Below are 21,127 nucleotides of genomic sequence, written 5' to 3' on the forward strand. Positions count from 1 at the left end.
TTCATTGTAGAAACAAATAATCTGGCTGGGTAGTAGCAAATTAAACCTAAATTAACTAAAACAATGTGTCCAACCTGATAGGTGGAAGGAAGAAACTGCAATCAACTCATAGTAAGCATTGCTAAAAAATCCAGAAAATCCTAGTAAAGTTCTCTGCAATAAATAAATAAATGTATTACAAGTGCCTTTTTCTTTTTGAGAAGCAAGAAAAGTTTCCACAATGACCTAACCAGGCCACTGAAACTCTGTTCTTAATAGCCATTAAGTAAAGCTCTGGAAGAAGACTCAAACCTTCAACTCCTGGTGCATTACATAACCTGGATCTTAGTCTTACGACTCTAAGACATGTAATCCCGCTGCAATATATATATATATATATATATATATATATATATATATATATATATAAAGTTGTCTTGTAAAATGACATTATTTGCTGATACTATGGGAGAACTTATGTTACTACGTTTCTGAATGTAGTAATACATTTCCTATGCCGAACTCTCCCAATAACAAGCCGCTTGACCACGTTTACATACTTCAGAGCTTCCAAAGCGATTTCACCTCAAACTGCCCGACACTATCTAGCAGCAGCAGCAGCAGCACACAAGCTATGACGATCAAGTGCTGTAACTGCCCAGCTGAGCATTGGAGAAAAGTTACAGGCCTGTTCCATAAAGGTGACGATAAGACATCACAAACATGACAATGTTTCTCTACACGTTTTCCACAGTTTATGTTATGTCTTGCCAGATGACTGGTGGCAAACACATTCTCATGTCAGTGTAGCTTTGTTTGGAAATCAGCAAAAGAAATCCAGCTTCATTAAAGAATACTGTCGGTCTCAAAACAAAGCGATGTTAGGTCATCACTAAAGTCACAGTCAAAAAGTTCACTGATGCCTTCGTTCTCCTCTAACCCAAAATGATAGTCATGAAAACAGGGAGGTGAAAGACTTTTGAATGCATCTGCTGCTGAGTTAAGGGGAAAATCTGGTGAATGAAAGTGCTCCAGAAAAGAGTCAGTTGAGGGTAACGGTGAAAAGTGGCCTGCTTCAGGACTGTACTTCAAAGGCAGCAAGGCGTCGTTAGACAGGACAGGTTCTATGAACAGAAAAAAAAAAGCATCAGCATTAAAATAAATGTCTAACTGGAATCGTAGTTTATTTACCTATAATTATGGGAGTCATGCAATGATTCACATGGACCAATTTTAATTATTACTTCATAGGCTTATAATAGGCTATTGACCATCAGGGTCTTTATAAGCCTAGCCAAGCAATCCAACAGTTTTTGACCCCATGTACCTTGAATGCCAATATGGTGGGGTATGTTAGTAAGGAGGTAACATACATACATGCATACAAATATTTCAAGCATGGGCATTAATACCCTTCTAGCCTGCCAATATACCAAAACACTTGTTCCTATAATAAAGTGTCCAGGATGCTCTTAAAAAATATCTAAACCAGTACTCTTGCTTTAATGTAATTTGGTAGTCTGTTCTGTACATCAGATGCTCTCAGAGAGAGCCAATCAGTACACTTCTCATTCTATAGAATCTTTTACATAGGTTGTCTGATGATGCTCTACTTTTTAATACCCCAAAACATGGGTTATGTGGAGGAGGGGTATGTTAGTTGGGAATTAATTTACTTACTGTGGAACTCTGTCCATCAGGAAAAACATTCACAATAACAGGTACAGTAAACAGCTCAGTTTGATACTTAACAAAAAAGACTGTGAACACTAAATGCATTTAGATAAAGCAAAGTGCAGTACAGAATAAAAAATCAAGAATGTAAGGCATTAAATCCAGAAGAATGGAAAAGCAGCAGTCATTTACCTGATCTGCTTGGGCATTTACCTATGAACCTTTTTGGTGTGATAATACTGACTGGTGGTGTCTAAAATTCATAAACTACTTATGAAGAAATAGATATTTCAAAAATAAGTAAGACAACTAGGCCAGGAAGGTGCTGTCTCATCAGGAACATAGGTGGGGATATTTCTAAGATTTAAGTGACAAAAAGGGCTCAGCAAAGACTATTTTAACAAATCAAATTATGCTTGATGGAAACAATCTACTTACCTGTTTTTCAAGACAAAATTGTTTTCTGTATAAACATTATAAAAAGTAAAGCATTTTCAATGTCTAATACTTCACAAATATTTCAAATTAATATTTTCAAATTCATGAACTGATAATTTGCACTAAAGAATAGGTTATATATTTGGTTACATGCTCTTGTATTGCTTTTTATACAAGTAAAACCTCCAGGGTTGTTTAAACTCCTAACTTCAGAACATCTTCATGATGTACACTGTAAGAAGGAGACCAATTTACTATACACACAGACACGCGCGCGCACACACACAGACACGCGCGCACACACACACACACACACACACACACACACACACACACACACACACACACACACACAGACACACACACACACAGAGACACACACAGAGACAGACACACAGACACACAGAGACACACACACACAGACACACACTAAACATCCATGGGATAAATTCAGGTTAATCAGAATTGATAAAATTATCTATGATACTGTAAAAAATGAGCTGGCAAATTGTATCCACAAAAGAACAAAAATGCATAATTTTTGAGAGGGCTTTATTTAGTCCACAGCATGTTAAGAGGTTCCTTATTATTACAGTCCATCTTCAGTAAATTCACTTGGACACAAAAACAGTTTAAACCAGGGTATTTGAGAATAGACTGGCAGCATAAATGTACATAATCTAATCTACACATGGCAGAACTTCAGACTCTATGTACATGGAAAAAATGTAACCTGGACAATTGTTTCCAATCATAGTTCAACTCCTTTACTTGGCAGTAAAATATGCAATTGTTATTCAGAACCAGTCAATGTTGTTACATTTCAGCACCTTCACATGCATGGTGCTTCTTTCCCATGACTTCATCCATACAGTAATTTTCCTCACACAAGCAGGGCTGTATTCAAATACAAAACTTGTAACAAAAATCAACACCAAGTGCTTCTCTTAGACAACCAAAGTTCCGGAATACTCCTTTTTATTTCATAACTAAGCAGAGCAAAGTGGCAACATACAGTTACTGTTCCCATGCCTTTCAGCATACAAACATGCTTCTGATCCAAAATGCATAAACTCATTTTGCCAGTTTTAATGTCTAAAAAACTGCTAGAGAAAATCCATTCTGACCACACCTCACAATCGTAGAGATTTTTCTCATGTTTTTGTCTGTTTCTCATAAAATCTTTGGTCTTCTGATAAATCATTGAGGAATGAAGTCACAAAACAATGACAGACATTTGAGTTTCAGACATCATACTATTCATAACATTCTAATGCAAAACCTGTTATTCCAGCAACTTTCTAAGTTTTAACAGCAATATTTAAAAACTGCCCCTACTTCTGGGCCTTCGTAGCCCATTGTTTATGGCTTTGTCAAGATTTCTTTCTCTATGAAGTTGACAGCTATGATTCTGACACTAATTTTTGATTTTAATATAATGCTCAACAGGACTAAATATTTTTTGATATTTTGATATTATGCTCAACAAGACTAAATGAGAATTTTTAACAATATGCATTCAAGTAAGGCTTTGATAGCATTTGGTACAGCAAGGTCTTATTTTTCTAAGATAAGTTTTTAAATAGCCACTATTACTTTAAGCAGTTGCCTTTAAGGTTTGATGTCATGACGCAAATATCAGAACAGGTAAAGAAATGCAAATGCTAGTGCTGATGAAGGTGTTTTAAATGGGTTTATTTAATTTTCCCTGCTGCCATCTGCATGTATGGACTTGGTGGAATAAACGGACTGCGTTTTGCTGTTGGCACATTTAGAGTCGTGGGTCAAGTTATTCATTTTTTCCATAGTGCTGATCCTTTTCTGTCTTTGATATAGTTCTATTTGGCTGTGGCACACACTGCAGACTGTACTTTTCATTTGTTATTTAAGATTTTAAGAAAATCCATTGCGCCTGCAACATTTGCCTAAGCTGCCTCAGTTAAAGCGAGGGTGATTGTCAAACTTTTGGTTGTATAACTGAGAAGCTCTGCCTTTCTGCAGTCAGTTTGGTTTGGGGTCATCACAAAACTGAGGCACTGGTGGGTAAAGACTGGAAAATAAAGTTGGATGTTCTTGCAAAGTGCAACACTATGCCACCGAAATAAAAGGAGAAACTTTTTTATAAATGTAAACACCAGCAACCATAAACAGCAACACACATATCTGCTGCACTGGTAATCACCGTGCTTTGGCCGAGGTCAAGTAGTGATTTTCAAGAAGTGGGAAATGGTTTGAATGGAGGCAATTTTGTTTTAAATCTTTCTCCCCCTGCAGCCAGCCAACAATCAAACCCTTCCCATGACAACTGCTTCACTCATGCCAACTTAACCAGGAGAGAAAGACAACTGGGAGGTGGCCATTTTTAGGCAGCCATCTGTGGCCGTCTTATTTTGGCTCTACCATTGCCCAGTAACATGCTATAGGGTTCAACTGGCAATGGGCATTGGTGTGTGTGTCACTCGCTAATACAAGAGCTATAACCCCTAAAGACTGCCCTGCCCCTACAACACAATGTGTCTGTGTGGTCTTTGATTTCCACCATACTCTTTGGACTACAGGTATCAATTCCCAGAACAGATGTGAGCCAGCAGTGATGTATCATTCCTCTTTCCCTTGCCAGCTTCGTCAGTCACCCAAGCAACTAATTCATATATGATTTTCTGGGTTGATGTCACAGCTTTATCCCTCTATGCTGACAGAACTTTTTTTTTTTTTTTTGAAGAAACAGCAACAAGGGGGAAAACATTACCCTAGATAAGCTTTTCCACTGTTTAATTTCTCCAAATCTTTTGGGTTTCTAATATCATGACGGGAGTGGACCCCATTCCTAAGTCAAAGTACAATTAAAGTTCATGAAATTAGTATTGTTTCAGTCTTTGATGTTAGCCAAAAGTGTTCTTTGCAGCACCCGCAATGTGCCCAGTAATGACTCCTTCTGCAATTCATACAGGGTTGCATGGATTGGTAACATATCTAAATAAGAGTACAGATTCTTTTTTATAAGACCCATTGTTTCTACTACTACTGAACTGTCTGGGTATCTTTTGTCCACATTGCTCTCCTTTCTGCCTGCAGATCCTGATATTTTATGACTTTGTCTCTCTCTGTACGCAACACACTGTAGTCACTGGGTGTGGTGATTTCAATGATCAATGCTACTTTTGTCTTCTTTTAATGGACCACTATATCCACTTTCCTAGCATATGTCTTTTGAACTGTTGGTAATGTGTGATCCCATGTGATATAAACTTCATAATTTTCTATGATGCTTTGCGGTTCATGTTTCTGGTGTTTTTCAGCCACTTCAATACCACAATGTTTGCACAATCCCCAGTGCAACAGTCTTGCCACATTATCCTTTTCAGCATACAGTCCTTCTGACATTAGTATGTCACAACCAGCAACGAGGTGTGTGACTGTTTCCAATTCGGTTTTACAAAACCTACATTTGTCTGTTTCTCTCACATGTTCAATGAACTTTGTAAACCAACGTGTACGTAGCCCACTGTCTTGGGCCCCAATATTAGCCTTTAATCTCTTGGTTTGAATTTGCCTCTCCTTAACCATTCCTGCATTCGTTCCTGATCAACATGAGGTTCTTCCAGAAGTTTTCTATACTTACAACTATATTTATGCATTTCCCACATTTCTTGCCTTCTCATCTGGTCCTTCACCTTACATTCTTTTTGTTTTTTGGCATATTCAGTTGCTGCATAATTTTTACCTACTTCTGGTCTGATTTCCATTCCTGCATGACTCCAAAATGCTTCTCCTAGATTAAGCAGAGAAGTCATCTTAGACTTAGTCTCCTCATGTTTCAAAACTTTCACTATGTTTGGGTCTTGTGAGGTCAGCAGATATGCATGGAGTCCCACTGTTGCAGATGTATGCATGTAATCAATTTCAAGGAGGCCCATCCCTCCTTTGGAACAGAGAATATATAATCTTGGTATGCACTGATTTTTATAAATCATTTGGTGAGCATGAAGCATCCTTCTTGTCTTTATATCTAATCTATCCAATACCTTTTGGGACCAGTCAAATCACTCCAAAAGTGTAAATTAGGACAGGAAGAGCAAATTGGTTTATAGCTTGGATTTTGTTCCTAGAGGTCAATGCTGTTTTCAGGATTAATTTAAGTTTTTTAAAGTATTCCTTACAAAGTTTTATTCACATTTGTTTGTGTTTTATTGTTGATCCTTCATAAATTCCCACATATTTATACACTCCTTCTTGTTCAAGTTCTTTTATATGACATTGTTGTTTTCCTGATGCTGCACTTTTCCTGCTTTAAAGGTTTCTTTTGCACATTTATCAAGACCAAATGATATTCGTATATCATCCGAAAAAGTTTTGACAATTTACTGTTGTGCTTTCAGTTCATCTGATGAGCTATACAGTTTTAAATCAATCATCGACAAAGAGAAGATGAAAAGTCTTTACACTTTGTTGTTTTCTAGGAGCCAAATTGTAGCCATGGCCTAAGCTGTTAAGTAGACAGCTTAATGGGTTAAGGGCAAGGCAGAATAGCAGCAGTGACATACCCTGGAATATCCACCCTTTGAATTTTTATCCCTGTGACAATAATTTGTCCTTTATCATGGCTTAATTGTAAAGTGGTCTGCCACTGTTTCATGGTCACTGTAATGCAGTCGATCAGTGTAGAGTATATGTTATACATTTTTAAGCACTCTTTTATCCATGAATGTGGGATACTATCAAATGCTTTTTTGAAGTCAATCCATGCCATACTTAGGAAACAATCAACGAAAGGTACCAGAAGGAGGTGTAAGAATAATCCACAAAGGAAACGTTGAACAGCAACTGACAATTTATTACATAAACGCCCCCAAAAAATCCAATGCGTTTTCATCCACTAGACTTCATCAGATGTATCTTCCACATATCAAATATACAGAGATACTTCTGCTTTTAAACATTTGAAAAGACACCCGACAAGCAAAACACATTGAAAGAGTCAGAGAATCATCGTAAACCCACTAGTCTAGTGGATGAAAACGCATTGGATTGTTTTTGGCGTTTATGTATTAAATCGGCAGTTGCTGTTCAACGTTTCCTTTGTGGATTATTCTTACACCTCCTACTGGTACCTTTCGTTGATTGTTTCCTTGGTTTCGTGGTTTTAGGTACCAGACCCATTTCTTTTCCATGCCATACTTAAATTCTTCCCCTTTTTACAATTGTACACTATGACTTTAACAACAAATGATCCTTTGTTCCATATGACTTTCTTTTAGTGCCCTTTTATTCTACTGCCATAATGGAGTTTTCTTCTAAATGACTATAAACTCTGTCGGCATCAATTCCCATGTATAGTTTATACTTCATCAGAAGGCAAGTTATTGGCCTGTAATTTTTAGGACAGCTTGCAGATTCACTCAAGCAGGAGTATTGTTTTTCCTGTTGTTAGCCAGGTTGGTGTCTGTTCAGGGTGTGCATATTAACAGTTCTTACTCTTGCTAAATCTTCGTGCAAAGATGTTAATACTTTTAACCAAAAGTTAGGTACTGCATCTGGGCCTGGGGTTTTCCAATTTGAGGCTTTTCTTAACTTTGTTTCATTCGCTCTGGCTGTTACTTCTTCCCATTTCATATCCTGTACTTTTAAACAACTTATTCTTTCTTTTACGTCTTCTATCTATTTAGCATCTTAGTTATGTTTGACAGGATCTTCATAGATACTTCTCCTCCAAAATGTATTTATTTCTTCTTTTTTTGGGCAGCCTTTCAATTCCTTTTACTTTGTTTCCCAATTCTCTATAAAACTTTTTTGGGTCATCAATAAATTGCTTGTTTTGTACTTTCCTTTATATTTATCTGTGCATCTTCTAAGTTTTTCCATCTGTGCTGAGATTTTTAGTTTATTTGCGATAGTGCACGATAGATCCTGGTCTGTTCTAGTAATGCACATTGCTTTTATTACGTCTATCTTTCTTAGTACTTTTGTTGATCTGTTCCCTCTTCTATATTCTTTTAACAATGACACTTCTTGTCTTAATTGCTTTATAGTTTTCTCTATTAGATACTTCCATGATGGTATTCAATTTCTCCTTCCTCTCCCTCACTACCCTGTGTTCTTGTGATAGCACTTTCAGTTATTAATCTAGCTGCACAGTAATATATCCTGTTTACTTCTGTTATATTGTATGGATCTCAAGGGACAGTCCTAATTACGGTGTTAATTTCGTTTATCAAACTTCTGACTTTTTGCATTTTATTGACCTTCTGCAGTCTATTTCTTTCATTCATCTTAATATGTCCATATTCCAACCGTGTTTCTACCTTAATGAGATAGAAAGAAATAGATTTGCTTGACCAAAAAAGGATTTGACTAATTCTGAATTTTTTTAAGCAATACGAATGCAGAAGGAAAGGTTTGGTGAAGCCAAATACAAAGGTATTTGAACACAGGAATATTTTTCCAGTGGATTAACTGAGAGGTGAACAACATGCCAATTACCTAGAACAGAGTTTGTTTGGTGCCAAATAAGTTCCTAGATGCCCTGTCAAAATTTCCACTACTAGTACCAATACCACCCTGGTCTCCCCTAAAAAGAAGCCACTAGCCTAGTGGGACTAACCAGGTCAACAAAAGATGCATGGATAAATAAATTCTCTGCTCACTTGCCACCTATCTTCGCGGCTACTGATATCATTATATGGCTAACATCAAGTACATCACTAGGCCTAGGCCTCTCCCCAGAGTCACCAGTACCTGACTATAGTGGAATACTAAAGGATCCTACTCTTTACAGATGAAGCCACATACCTGCAGCATTTAGTTTGTCTGAAAATATAATTTCACCATAGACAAACTCTCCTTCTTATACAGTATACAATAAAAATTCTGCCACTCTACAATAAATGTTAGTGTAAAACACAAAGATACCCATGTCTGCTACACAAACTGCATCTGGATTCATTACAGTCATTACACACATATGGCCAAACAGTCTACCATTAAAACAGGATGTCCAGAACAGAAGTATTCAATTCTGGCTGCAACACTGCATCTAATGAATGCTGTATTCTTGTGCCAGTACAGAAAAGTAGAACTTTAACCCTCTATGCCTCAAAAAAAAATCAAACATGGAATCAGCATCACCCAAAGCTTAATATATTGGTTTCAACAAGTGCAAAACTTTCTGGTTCCTATTTCTAATCAGAACAAAAATGTAGCCCTATCAACAGTTCTTCCAGACAAAGCAGAAGTACCAAGAAGCTGAAATTTCAGCAAGTAACCATCTCTCCTCAAAATGTGTCGCAGATTCTTCCTTTGAAATCTAAATTCAAACGCTCACTGTTCTAGACACCCACTTTTGGAGCCAAATATCTCAAAAAATCTGAGTAGAGACATTTCCAATACAGATTTTTAAGCAGTTTCACTACGCTGCATGTCACAGAAACACCCTCCTCCACCTCATGCAGTTTTACTGTCTGCTTAACAGCATCTGCAAAAGACTTGTGCTGCACAGTACCTGTACTATTCGGGCACTATCATTCACTTTGTCAAAGCCCAGTAATAACACATGGCAAATTGCAACTTATCACCATCTTGCAATTCCCAGAGCATTTCAGAAATTGCAAAAACCACAGAATAAGCAGACTGCCAACAGATACTCCTCCCTTCCTCAAAGCCCCATTATGAAGAATAGCATTAACACTAGTCTCCTCACTTCTGTCAGGACTACAATTCTAACTGCACACCGGACAAATTTCCCCAGACTCTGTACAACTGACACATCAGGTCTACATGGGGGGGGAGGGGGGGGCAGAATTCAAGAACAACTGGAAAGTATACATAAATGTTATCTAAAAATTAGGGTACTGGTGGGACAGACCACAAGACTATATACAGACACCCCAGGAGACTGCTTTAAGGATTGGCACCAGACAAATCTACAGTACAGAAAGACTCAGAGAATGTAGTGGTTCTCTTCTTTGATGGACATTTTTTGCGATTTGGTACTACATCATAAGTAACAAAGCAGCTCAAGGGTACACTTACAAGATGAAGCAACAGTAGAAATCAATGTGGAAATTTAGTAGTTCTGCAAGATACTGAAGAGCATTTAAAATGTAAAAGCTGATGCTTCACTGTAAACAGGACGAGACCACATACGGAAGGCATCCTCAAATAAGGGGAAAGATATGACACATGTACAGTCCAAAAGTTGAGGAATTAGAAAGGTGCAGCTTGGAACTGAAACTATTTAAAGACAGGAAATAACAGGATAATTGTATATAGCCTAAAGTGAAAGGAAAAATCCTCACCAGAAGGGGGGTTAAAACATCAAGATTTCCAAAAAAAAATCTAACAAGAACAAAGTGATAACACAGTTTGAAGGGAAAGAGACAGACATTTCAAAGGTAAAGATATTCCTTTTTTTTGTTTTAAAGATGATGCCTTCTGCCAGTGAATAATAGAAAAGACTTTCATTCTATGTATTCACAGTACAGCACTTGTGAAAAACTAGCAGAATTCAGCAATGCAGGAAACACACAGAACAATTAGTTTAGCATTCGAGTTAGACCAGGAGTGAACTTATTCAGTTTATACTGAAATACATATAATTGGTGGATCAAGTAGCCCTTACCTGCCATCAGGGTGCACACAGAGGATGACTAATTAAAAAATGGCATGCAAGTACTAATAGTAATCCTGCTTTCACCTGCATTTAAGAGCAAAGGTATATGAAATGGTTACAAAGAATGAAAATCAAGAAATGCTGACAAAAAGTCCATAAATGTTGCAACTGTATGGACAGACTTTAAAACAATCAAGTGTATACATCATTTTTTAACTGCAATCTGCATTAAAAGTACTGCAGGAATACATATGTGGCTCCATTAAATTACCCTAGTGCTCCACCTTCTGGGCTTACCTTGTAACTGCCATTTGTCAAAATTCAAAGACCCAAGAAGGAGGTGTCTGACTCTTGTCACTCAATGACACTCTCTGAAAACTTTAATGCTGGTTAGCAAACAGTTTTCATAAAATAGCATTTCTATATACAAAGTACATGTATAACTAATTTCCAGCCATTTATCCAAAGAAGGGGTATAAAAAATAAGTTATGTTTTAACATAACGTTCCATCTGTGTTGTCGATATTCATCTGTTCTTGATTGATTGGTTATGGCTCTGACCCTTGGAACCAATCCAGCTGTTGTATAGCCCGCGCCAGCCAAAAAACTCTCGAGCTAGTAGTCTGCCCATAATGCTCCTCTTTACATTACCTCAGATCACATTTGCAAATTACACAAGAAAAGAAAGAAACTAATTCCAAATGAGGAAGCCATGTCTAAGGAAAACCTAACAGAAGACACAGGACAATAGGTCGCTCCACCAGGAATCCATAGGAGGAGGAAAGCAGGGTGGGATGCCAGGAACAGATGAAGATCGACAACACAGATGGTACGTTATAGTAAGACATAACTTCTTTATCTGATGTTGTCAATCTTCATCTATTCTTGACTGATGGGACAGAGTCCTCAGCTACTTTAGATCCTGGGTGCCGCTATGGAAGGATACTCCCGAGAACCATAGTACCAAAGACGGCTCTTCCCCTGGAGAACAGATCCAATTTGTAATGAGTAATAAAGGTATGTGGAGTATCCCAAGTCGCTGCTGCGCATATTTCACTCATGGAAGCTTTAGAATGGAAGACAGTTGAAGTAGCCATAGATCTAGTGGAATGTGCCTTCACCGGCCTTGGAAGTTTTAGGTTCTTCTTGTTATAAATGAAGGAAATATGATCTCTTAACCATTTTGACAAGGTAACCTTAGAGACAGATTTCCCTAAGGTTGCACCAGAAAATGAAACAAATAATTGGTCTGACCTCCTAATTTCTTTAATTCTGTTTAGACAAAAATGTAATTGTCTGTGAACATCGGTGTAAGCAGCATTCACCTTTACTAGAAAGATTAGGAAAGAAGACAGGTAAGTCTATAGTCTGATTAATGTTGAACTTTGAGACCACCTTTGAAAGGAAGGATGGGTTTGTCCTGAGTCTAGCTCTGGAAAATTAAGTAAGGGGGACTTGAATATAAGGCTTGCAATTCAGAAATGTGACTTGCGGATGCGATAGCTGTAAGTATTTTCCCAGAGAGGAACTTCAAGTCACAAGTAGCCACTAGTTCAAAAGGAGAAGCTACCAGAGACTGCAAAACAACAGTCAAGTCCCATGGTGGCAGACAGTTCCCTTGAGGGAAACCTTAAAAAGTCTGTGAGAGTGACTGTGAAAGTAAGAGATGGCTAATAGAATGACCTTAACAGTGGAAGCGGAAGCTCCCTCCCCAAAAATAATGGCCAAAAATTCCAAAACTTTTTCCACTGGGGCTGAAAAGGGGTTGAGGCCATTGTCGCAAGCCCAGGTCAAAATCTCTTCCATTTACTGAGGTAGAGATTCTTGGTGGATGGTTTATGGGATGACAGTAAGATTTTTCATACTGGGGATAGAATATCATAATGCCTGGTAACTAATGGAATTGAAGGAACCAAGCAGTTAGCTTGAGAATTTGAAGATTAGGATGCACCCCTGAGGGTAAGGCAGAAGGTCCGGAACTGGGTCCACAATCCATGGACAGTGAGAACTAGATGAGGCCACAGGAAGGGAAACCAAATTTGTCAAGACCAGAAGGGTGCAATGAGGATTTACTTTGCTTCTCAACCTGACTGCTTTCTTGAGGAAGAGAGAGATCAGAGGGAAGGGGGTAAAGGTATAAAAAGGAGACCTGGGGGCCCATTGAGGAAAACAGCATCTCTCGGGGACTTCCCCTGAGGGGGGATTAGGGCAAAATAGCTTCTGCACTTGTTTTGAGGTGATGCAAAAAGGTGGCAGCAAGGCTGGCTCCAGCGATGAAAGATCTTCTTTGCTACCTTGGAACTGAGAGACCACATCTGCTTAATTTGTCTGCTATCACACCTGAACTCCACTGGATGTGCACTGCTATCAGAAAGTGGTCGGAGGTAATGGCTCATTGCCACACTCAGACAGCTTCTCAACACAGGGGATAGGATTTGGTTTCCTCTTGCTCATTAATGTACCAGACTACACACACATTGTCTGACTGAAATGCAGTCATACCCTGAGGTAGGGCAGAGTGGAAAGCTTGCAACACTAGTAGCACCACCCTCTGCTCCAGAATGTCGATATGCAGACTGGTCTCTATTGGGGACCACGTGCCTTGGAATGTCTTTCTCAGATTATGCCCCCACCCCCATCCCATCAGGGAGGCATCCATTGTCACTATGGCCTTGGACTGAGAAGGGACAAAGGGGCAGCCCAAAAGGACTTGATCAGATTCCATCCACCAGGACAGGTCCTTTCTGCAGCGGCTTGTAATGAGCATGGGGTGGTGCACTGGATGGGTTAGAATGGACCATTGATTGGCAAGAAGCCATTGTAGTGATCTCATGTGAAATCTTGCTAGTGGGACTAGTGACTGCCACTGCCATGGACCCTAATGCTGGAAGCACTAGCCAAAGCTGGTTCTTTGTTTGAACCCAGGAGGGAATGAACTTGAGATCTTATTTTCTGTAGCCTGTGGAGAGGCAGAGAAGCCACACAAGAGAGAGTGTTGAAATGAGCTCCGATAAATGCCATATCCTGAGAGGGGGTCAGTTGAGACTTGGTAAAACTGACTAGGATTCCAAGCTGCAGGAACAACTGCAGGGTGAGATCTGTCACGTGAAGCAGTAGATGCCTGGCAGAAGTGGTGATGAGCCAGTCGTCTAGATCTGGAAACACCCAGAATCTGTATAGTCTCAAGTAAGCTGCTACTGCTGGCAAACATTTGGTGAACACCCTGGGGGCTGTGGTGAGACCAACGGCAGCACCCTGAACTGATAGTGACTGGCTCCTAGCTGGAAGTGGAGAAACCTTCTTAAGCATTTGTCCATTTTTATGTGGTAGTACTTGTCTTGAAAGTCTACAGAGCACATCCAATCATTTTCCTCTACAAAGGGAAGTATTGACTGAACAGTGGCCATCCAGAATTTGGACTGTTGAACAAAATTGTTTAGATTGCCAAGATTCAGAATTGGTCTCCAATCTCCTGTCATTTTTGGCACTAAAAAGAATCTTGAGTACAATCTGGATGCTATCTGGTCTGGTGGGACTTCTTGGATGACTTTTTTTCTAGCAGCTTTTGTATTTCCAAGGCTGCTTGGTCCCTCTGACTGGGTGGAACATCGGCGAGTCTTATTCGAGTTCTTGGATAAAGAATGAAAGGAATAAGGTAACCTCTGGAAAGAATTCTGTGGTTATATGTCGCCAGGAGGTTGGGTGCAAAGAAAATCTTTTCCAAACTGCCTCCACAGGCAAGCAATCCGGTCTTCTTTCAAGAGCGCTAATAGGGTTGGCCAGAGAAGGACTCCCTGGAACCCTGGTTCTGCGGGCCACCTCTGCCTCTAGGATGACATCTTCCATTAGAACTCCCCCTCTCTGCCCCGACGGGAATCCGTACCACGTGTCCTGGAAAGGCCTCTGGGACTTATTGAACCACATCTTCCCACACCTCTGATTTCTGGAATAAGCTTGTTGGGGAGCAGAAAAAACATATGCCCACTGCAGACAGGGTCTTTCTATCCTTCTCATGGATAGAATTTCCTTAACTTTGGGGCCGAACAAGGATCCATCAAAGGGAGCATTCACAAAGGAAGACTTGAATGGCTCCGCAAACTCACACAGGCGCATCCAAGCATGTCATTGAATAGCAGTGCCTGAACCTGCTGACCTGGTCACCCCTTCAGCTGCATATGCAATTAGCCTCATGGATGAATTTAAGATAGACTCCAGGGTAGCTAACTGGAAGGCCACCTTTTCTTGGACCCCCACAGCTACAGCTCCTGCTAGGGTATCTGACAGCTCCTTGACCAGATCCCTCTGGAGCCTAGTAAAATGTGCCAAAAAAATTAAAGAACCTAATGGTAAAGGTCAATGATGAGCAAACCCATTTGCCAAAATCTGTCCATCACCCTAGACTCCCGGTTAGGGTGATGTACAGTGGAACTTTCCTCAGCCAGTTCCTTTTTAGTGGCAGCCACTACCACCATGGCATCTACTGCTAATCCTTTCACCCAGTGTTGATGATCTTCAGGAGCGGAGACTATTTTATCTGGTCTCTGGGGAATTGGTTCTATCAAGTCAGGAGGCTTCCAAGCCCACTGAGTAATCAGTTTATTAAGATCATCAGTGAGAGGAGGTACCCAGGAAGCAGATGGGCGAGTTCCAAAGGCCTGCAAGCACACAGACTACTCAGAGGAAGGGTCTTTGGGCTTCCAATCACCTCTCTGTTTAAGGATCTCCAGGATGTCTCCAAACCCTCCCCCTCATCGAAATCTATGTCCTCAGTGACAGTCTCTTCAGGGGAGTCCAAGTCCAGGTGTTTCCTCTTTCACAATTTCTTCTGAGGGGCCTCTTCAGTGGGGATACCTGGAAAGGACTCGAAAAAGGGGTGATCCTTGGGCGGTATGTCTTGCATCCTTGGAGCTCGCTGTCCAGATACGGAGGTTGGTGGTACCTCTGGGTAAGCATGGGTCAAGGGGAGAGTCTAGTAACATAGCAGCCACCTGGGAAGAAGCAATGGCTTGGAAAGCAGGCCCCCCTGAGGAAAGATGGAAGCCTTGAACAGAGACAGACAAACTTGGAACAGGGGTAGCTCCGAGAGACCAAACTGGAGCCGGGAAAGGGCCCACAGTGGGTGCAGTCCAAAGTGGGAAGGTCCGCTCCGAATAAAAAAATAAGTCTAGACTCAAACCCTCCAGACCCGACAGTGGAGGCCTGATCCCAAGGACCTGTCAGTTCCAAAGGTACCGAGAAAGAGTCAGAGCCGTGCCCAGAACCGAAGACAAGTAAGATATCGGTGCCAAGACCATAAGAGTTTGTGTGGATGGAGTTGAGACCTCTAAAGCCTGTGAAGAGGTCAGAGGAAGAGTATATGTAGGAGTACTTGGAGAGAATTCCCTTGCCCCAGGGGTGGGGGCTGAGAAGATGGAGGAAGATCCCTAGCTATCAGAAGCTGATCATCCAACCTCACTATATTAGTTTTGAAAGACTCCTGGTGGAGCAAATGGACAACCCCAAGGCGGATTCAGGTCTCTCTATGAAAAGGCTAGAGAGTTGACCTGGAAAGGGGTTGATTGATGGTGAATATGTAGTCCTGGGTGTCAGGGAAGATTCTGTCTTTGGCACCGGGACAAAAGATAAACGCTACAGTGCCGCAGGAGATGTCTGTACCGATGTGGTAATTAAAATACTCGGTGCTGAGGTAGGAGTCATCACTGGAATCAGTGTCATAGTCGGTGTCGATGGCACCAAGGAAGATGTCAGTGCCAACGAGTTGGAGCATTCCAAAATTTTTGGAACTTTGGATTTCAGTTCCAAAGAGGAACCAGGCAAAGGGTGTTTATGTTTTTAGAGGTCGGTGCCAGTGGAGATATCAACACCGAATGAGTAGAGTTTGCCCCAGAGGCCTGAGGAGACTGGAAGGCCTTGGACAAATCTTCAAAAGGGGCCTTAAGAATCCCTTTAAGGATTAATTTCTTTCTACGCTCTACCAGAGCTCTATTACTGAAGCCCTGGCAGACACAGCACTCTACATCAAGATGACAAAGTTTGCAGATGACTGCAAACAGGGAGCCATTATAGAATCCCCAAATTATGTGGATATTCTACAAAAGGGCCTTACAGAAACAGATGCCTGGTGCCAGAGCCATGGGCTCAAGTTTAATGCCAGGAAATGTATAGTCATCCCCTTTGGAAAAAAAACATGTATCCATGAACTACCACATAGGTGGCAGGACACTAAACATTGAAATTGTGATGAGAGACTTAGGGACACAAGTGGACAGTGGTCTCACTTTCAATAACCACATCGCCATAACAGTCAGGAAATCCTTCTATGTGGCACACCTCATCACTAAGGGTTTTTCATCCAGAAAAAAAAGAGGTCATTGTCCCACTGTACTCATTCCTCATTAGACCCATTATAGGAATATAATGCCCCATTTGGTATGTACCTCACAAGACATCTGCAACAGCTGGAAAGGCCACAGAAATACCTCACTAAAAGAATCACAGGCCTAAAGCAGATGCCATATGCTGACCGTCTAAAAAAACTCCAGCTATACTCTGTGGCATATCATCTACTCAGAGGCGATCTCTGCTTAACATACAAGTTGCTGTTGGACATGCTCCACTTAAAGAAATCCCAATCCCTCAGAGCCACACGCTCCAGGGATCTAATCCTTATCATCACAATGAACAAAACATGCTGGAGGGATAGGTTCCTGACCTAGAGACTCCCCATACTCTGGAATAGACTGCCCATACATGTCAAGCAGAGCGCCTCATTGGTCATCTTCAAAAGGAACCTTGATGATTGGATGGGAGATACGAAATTCACCCCGGGGATCATGTCAGTCGCCCTGCTAGACAGGGGCCCAGAGAAGTAAATATCGTGGGAAGAAATTTCCAGGGAATTGTTATGGCTAGGCTTGCATAGGCCTTAGGGCTGATAGCCTAGTACCAACCTATGAACCTATGAGAAACACCCAAGCAGTATACACATTTTTCATGACCATCGAATTTGGTATTTTCCTGCTGCAGTCCTGACACTGTTTAAAACCCAGTAGTTGACTTTGATTTATTTGCCATTTTAAGACTAGAAAGAGCAAGAAGTCAAGAGACACGCACTCAGTATTTGAAAGGGAAGAAACCTACCAGCATTGGTAGGAGAGATTACCAATGGTAAAGGAAAAGGAAGAGACGGGAGCTACCAACTATGGTAGGAAAGACGTACCCAAGGGTACAGGTTAAGGAAAAGGAGCACTCACATGAAGAGAAAGGGTAGACAAGAATCAGTTACTTCTAAATAACCTAAGTATGGCAAAAAGGTATTAGCAAAATGGAATAAAGTTATAAAAAGTACTTAGATGTGAGAGAAGCTGATGCATCTTTTCTATACGTGAGGCAAACGAGATCCGAGGTAATGTAGAGGGCATTATGGGTAGACTACTAGCTTGAGAGTTTTTTGGCTGGTGCAGGCTATATAACAGCTGGATCGGTTCCGAGGGTCAGAACCGTAACCAACTAGTCAAGAATAGATGAAGATCGACAACATCAGATCAGCAATTACAAATAACTTTCTTAAACAGTACTGTACCTAACACTACAATGAGATATCAGCTATCATATCAAATGATAATAATACTGCAGAATTATAATGCCAGCTGAATCTATAAGCCACAGTAAAAACTGATGGCAAAGCTCCTTGGGGAAGTAAAATACAGTATACCAAGGGCATCACAGCCTGACCACAAAACTAGAATCATGTATATATATCTCCAAGAAGACAGCTGTGGCAAAAATCTACCCTGCTCATGGACTGATCTTATAATTTGCACTGTTTGAAAATGGTGTGAATGATGGTCCAGGTATCAACACCATGGAATGCTATGGACTTGCAATTTCTACAGAAGGCTGCAATAGCAGCTACTCTTATCGTAATGTTAGCACTAATCTGCTCTTGCAAATTCATAATGTGGTACACACAACAAATAGTTACAAAGCTTGCTAGACACTTGGATAAGGTCTGTTTGACTACAGACATACTTGCTTCCCTTGTATACAGGGTACAAAATGATCAGTTCTCCTCAAGCCTTTGGTTCTTTTAATATACTATCTCAATTGCCTATGAATGTCTAAGCGTAGCTAACTTTACCCTAGTTCTGTGCTTGGGGTAAAATAAAAATGGATTGTTTGATTAAGGACTAACTACTCTCATGGGATTGTAGGAAGTTACTAAGCTAACGGCTCCAGGGCCCTTACAAGCCTAGCCAAGTTCAACCTGATCTTTAGGCACAAAAGGTGGGTTTATAATCTGCACATTAAAGCTTGTAGTGCTAAAATACTAATTGCTATAGAAAAAGCCACTAGAAAAGGCATTTTCCTTAACATGTTTTTATGTTGACATGCTGGCTGATTTGAAGGGTAGCAAATTTAGCTTCCCCATGTCAAACCTTGAATATCAAGGATAACTTTGCTTGCTTTGGAGGTCTCAAAGAGAGGAGTAGGCCAGAATCTTTTCAAAAAGCATCATCAAATACAGTAGGATTTCTGCTGTTAAAGCAGCCACTTTCACTGTATTATAGTCTGACCATTAGTTTGAAAGCCTTTCATTCTGCTAAGTAATACTTCCTGGTGGTGGGCTTCTGGAATCTTGTAGGATATGCACCACTTAGATGAGTAATCACACACCTATACTACAAAGCTGCTAGCCTGATGCTCTTGATAAATAGTTGAACAAAAGCTCCTCCACTTAAGGTACTAACATGTAAGGTGTTGACAACTGCATGGATTTCTCTCTGCTTTACAACAGCAGAGAAAATGACTCCAGCCTTAGCCAAAATGGGGATAATCAAAGTGAGCTCTGCCTTTTTCTCATGCTTCTACTAGCACACCTGGCAGAAGGGGGAGGCAGAACTCCATATTGCACTGGACTATGAATACTTTCATTGCCCAAACTTCAATGCATGGCTACCTGCTGGAAAATGTATTGAGCTGGTGGGTTTGTTGGGAGGCAAACAAGTCCATAGTTGTGAGCCCTTACCTTTGCATTAGGTCTGGAATGGCTACATGCCCAACTTTCACTTGCAAAGTTTGATTGCAAACCTGCTCAGCTAGTCTGCCAATGTTCTACTAAGAACAGATGTCAGAGACCTTATAAGCCCCTGCCATGTGGCCAGGTCCCAAGCTATCATGGCTAGTTAACAAAAGATGATCTCTCCTTGCTTACTGAAGTACAATGTGTCAGATATTACAACCATCAGGACCCCCATTGTTTAGTTTGATTTGAACATTTGAAGGGCACAAATCAAGGTTAGCGACACATAAGTAAACTATTAACCTGTATGCAGGTCTTATTGGATGTCTTAAGGAACACTGCAACTGTTCTGCAACATACAACAATCAATTTAATGCAACTGCAGAAGTTAAAGATTTGTTATAAAACAGGCTTGAAACTCAAACTCTCTAAGGTAAAAAAGGAACAGAGAAAAGAAAATCTCTACATCTGAAATACAGCATTAAAGGACACTTTACTATTTGAAACAACATCTGGTATTCAGAGCTTCTACCTAAAATATGAACCCAATATGTACTTGGCCATGTATGTGGTACCTGCCTTGAATTTATTTAAGGGCCCCTGTAATTCTAGACGTAAAATATCTGGCATGATCTAAGAGATCAGACAAATTGTAAATGGCATCACTGAACTGGACCACACTTTGGGTGACCATCATCTGAACTCTCACTGGATAACGAAGATCAGGGGTAAAACTCTACAGAGAGCAATGATGTTGCTCCCATAAGTTTCTTCGGTACCAGTGGAACTTTTGAATATTCTGCTTTGTCAAGGATGCAATCAAGATAAAAACACTGCCCAGTGCCCTCAGGAAGAATCTTGCTGTTGAATAAATGTTTAGTGCCACTTGGGTAGACAGAGAATACATGAGTTATATTTTCTCCTGATCTTGAGTACATCTGTCACATCTGTATTCAGCACTGCTCTCCATACAAATAAAAGTGCTGGTGGAGGCAAGAGTTAGGTAGGACCTCAGAGTTCCAGAAGATCAACAAACTGTTCAGGCAATGGAGTTTGTAATTTCAGAATTTATGGAAATCTTCCAGATATTTGGTCTGTACCCAGCAGACATCCAACTGTGAATACAGACCACCCTCATTCTGAGAGGTGCAAACATGGGACACAAATGTCTGATAAGCATTCAGAGAAGCAGAGACATGTTTTGCAGGGTTATGGCTATGGTACTGAACTGTTTTACTGTAACTAAATACTTTATTTTACAGAGATCTGGGCTACGCCTCCAGATGCTGCCCATTTATGAACGCTAGGAAAAACTCTTAATACGCGTCTCCTTCTCTGTTAAGAGGATCCCTTTCTAGGGTACCATCCTCCATTTGTTTCAGGAAATTCGGTGTTATGGAGACCTG

At 40.5% G+C, this 21,127-nt stretch overlaps 1 protein-coding gene across 1 annotated transcript in view; it reads right to left on the reverse strand.

The window, feature by feature from the left end:
- Positions 1–426: 426 nt before the first annotated feature.
- The window catches only part of E2F1 (E2F transcription factor 1), a 204,470-nt gene continuing 183,769 nt past the window's right edge, over positions 427–21,127 (reverse strand). The window contains exon 7 of the mRNA XM_044090573.1: positions 427–1,103. Coding sequence (XP_043946508.1) covers positions 826–1,103 — 278 coding nt within the window. The 3' untranslated portion in view covers positions 427–825. The remainder of the gene's footprint in view (positions 1,104–21,127) is intronic.

Source organism: Protopterus annectens, chromosome 12.part0 (genome assembly GCF_019279795.1).
Source record: "Protopterus annectens isolate FY-2018-M chromosome 12.part0, PAN1.0, whole genome shotgun sequence".
NCBI lineage: Eukaryota > Metazoa > Chordata > Ceratodontiformes > Protopteridae > Protopterus > Protopterus annectens.